This window comes from Culex pipiens, chromosome 3, assembly GCF_016801865.2.
Source record: "Culex pipiens pallens isolate TS chromosome 3, TS_CPP_V2, whole genome shotgun sequence".
Classification (NCBI taxonomy): domain Eukaryota; kingdom Metazoa; phylum Arthropoda; class Insecta; order Diptera; family Culicidae; genus Culex; species Culex pipiens.
The window spans coordinates 172,079,805-172,082,559 of NC_068939.1; the positions used below are offsets into that span (position 1 = coordinate 172,079,805).

Consider the following 2,755-nt stretch of genomic DNA (forward strand, 5'->3'; position numbering starts at 1 on the left):
CCGTCGTTAGTTGGATAATTGAAAAATCTTTCTAATGAGCCCAAAACATTGAAGATCTGATAACCCTATCAAAAGTTATGAGCACTTAAGTGTTATTTGTACACATTTTAGAGGCCGGATCTCAAATATTTCGATGAAAATGAAGTCCAGGTCCATTATGCGACCCGTCGTTTGTTGGATAGTTGAAAGACCTTTCTAATGAACCAAAGACATTGAAAATCTGATAACCAGGCTTGCCACAAATACAGATTTTTCAGCACAGGCCCGAAACACAAACGATTTTTTTTTACAGTTAAAATAAATTTGAGCAGTTTTTGTTAAATTGGCCAAAAAGATAAACATTGTTAGCATCTTTTGGCATGTTCAGTTTTTGGTAAGAATATTATTCTTTAAAGTTATACTCGATTGAGTGTTTGGTATGTGCCAAAAAAATCTGTATTTGTGGCAAGCATGCTGATAACCCTATCAAAAGTAATGAGCCGATAAGTCATATAGTAAAACAGTTTTCCCAATTTCACCCATGGTTTCTTTTATTATAATAAAGTATACATAATTTTTTTTTTCTCATCTGTTCTACATCTTATTTTTCAAACATTATTTCCACTACCTATAATTATATCATCGAAAACATGTTGATTCTACAAAATCTGCGTACTCCTCACGCCAGATTCCGGTGACGTCCGAATCTCATACAATTTCCCAACCGTCGGCGTCATCAACGACGGAACCGAGTAAATATCACAAATTGATACACCCACATCAACATCCACCGTCAGCAGCCCATGGTCACAGTACATCGCTAGCTTGAACGGCTCCCTCGGCAACGGAACAATCCACAGCGGAACAACCTCGTCGATCACCTTGCCCGGCGGTCGTCTCCAAAAACACATATCCGACCATGCTGGCCACCGACTGCAGGTAGCACCCGTACCGGACGGTCCCATCGCCGGCAAACTCCGGAACCGTGTTTTTCAGCTTAAACTTGAGATCCTGCAAAAAAAAAACGTAAACAAAAACTTCATCTCTAAGAAAAAATTGCTTCCTAAAGAAAGGATATCACCAACTTACCGTTACTTACAGTGGCGGCGTTGCGGGAGTGGCCATTGCGGGGAACAGAAATTGCGAAGGTTTTAGGGCGCGGAGATGCGGATTGTTCCAATTTTATTTTTTCCAAAAACGCGACGCAACAAGAAATGTTGCAGGAAAACACCCGTTTGACGTTTATGTGGGTGAGCGGAGAAGGTTTTTGACATTTTCTTTTGTGCCTTGGGTTTGGCGAGTAGCTCCCGGGATTTTGTTGATTTGAAACTCCCGGGAAAAATGAACAGATATATTTTTTTACTGCTTACATAACTTTAAAGTAATATACTGCTCCCCATTGCATAAATGTCCCATATGCATTTTCATCGTTTTTGAGTTATTGATGCAGTTTTGTTCAGAATCGCGAGATCTTTCAGAAAAGCCTATAACATCAAGTACTTTGTTCTAGAAATCAGGAGGAAATCCAGTTTATTCGTGAAAACTTAACACGTAACCTTATGTGTGGGACAAACTTCAAATGCATTTTTCTCAGCTTGCTGTTTTTGCATATGGGACATTTATGTGAACATGGGCAGTATAACTATTTAAAGTGAACAATTTTCATGAAACAGCCCCTGAGGTGTTGTTCAAATATTACGTCCAATGATTTTTGGGATTCTAGACCCCATATTCTATATAGATACCCACTGAGAATTTTGGCTCGAGATCGAGCCTGAATCGAGTCGAGGCTCGATCCAATATTCTCAGTGGGTATGTTGTAAGAAGTAAAATTCAGATAAAAATTTGTAGGTTGGACATTCTTACTACAGAAACAAATATGTACAAATTGTGAGGAAGGCATCAACCACCATCGGTGGATTAAGTAACTTTTTTGTAAGAAAATCCGTCATGCAATATATTGTTAGAAAGGTATTTGATAGACTTTTCCAACGCGTTCAAAAGATTGATGATCTGGCAACCCCATCAAAAGTTATGAGCACTTTAGTGTTATTTATACACTTTTTTTGGCCGGATCTCAAATATCTTGATGAAAAAGGTGTCCGGATCTATCATGCGACCCATCGTTGGATAGGTAACCAAAAGACCTTTCCAACGAGCCAAAAAAAAATGAAGATTTGACAACCCTATCAAAAGTTATAAGTACTTTAGTGTTTTTAATACACTTTTTTTGAGGCCGGATCTCAGATATTGATAGAAATAAGTGTTATTTATAAACTTTTTTTAGGCTGTGTAGTGTATTCACTTTATGAATGTGAGGAAGTTACCAACCACCTAAAGGTGGATTAAGTAATGTTTTTTTCATTTTTTTCAATTGGTTTTTTGACAATATGTGGATTTAAAATTCTTAACAAGTCGTTGAAAAAAAGTATTTGTTCTAGAATAGAATTCCATCAGCACTTTCAAGATTGGCTCAACTGGCAAATGCTGATACGGTTTGGTGCAAATCATCTTTAAATACTGAGAATTTTAGAGTGCTCATCATTTTTCCTTGAAAATAATTAGCCTGAAATTCAAAACTAAACACTATTTTGGACCGTCAACTGCACCACCGATCCTGACTGTTAAAATTCTCGCTAGAGTCATTTCGATTTTTCTATATATATTTTTTTTTTCAATAGGTCGGAATCTTCTAGAAAATTAAATCTGACATTTAAATCTGTATTAAAAAATTGGGTAACCACAGATAACATTAGCTTTTGAATTGTTAAATTTT

General features: G+C 36.8%; 1 protein-coding gene across 1 annotated transcript; it reads right to left on the reverse strand.

Annotated features, from left to right (window-relative positions):
- Nucleotides 1–510: 510 nt before the first annotated feature.
- On the reverse strand, nucleotides 511–1,230 carry LOC120423516 (uncharacterized). Its single transcript, XM_052711288.1, has 2 exons — nucleotides 1,069–1,230; nucleotides 511–990 (listed from the first exon to the last, which is right to left on the reverse strand). Exon 2 carries the CDS (start codon nucleotides 942–944, stop codon nucleotides 639–641), a length of 306 nt encoding a protein of 101 aa, XP_052567248.1. The 5' UTR covers nucleotides 945–990; nucleotides 1,069–1,230; the 3' UTR covers nucleotides 511–638.
- Between the last annotated feature and the right edge of the window lie 1,525 nt (nucleotides 1,231–2,755).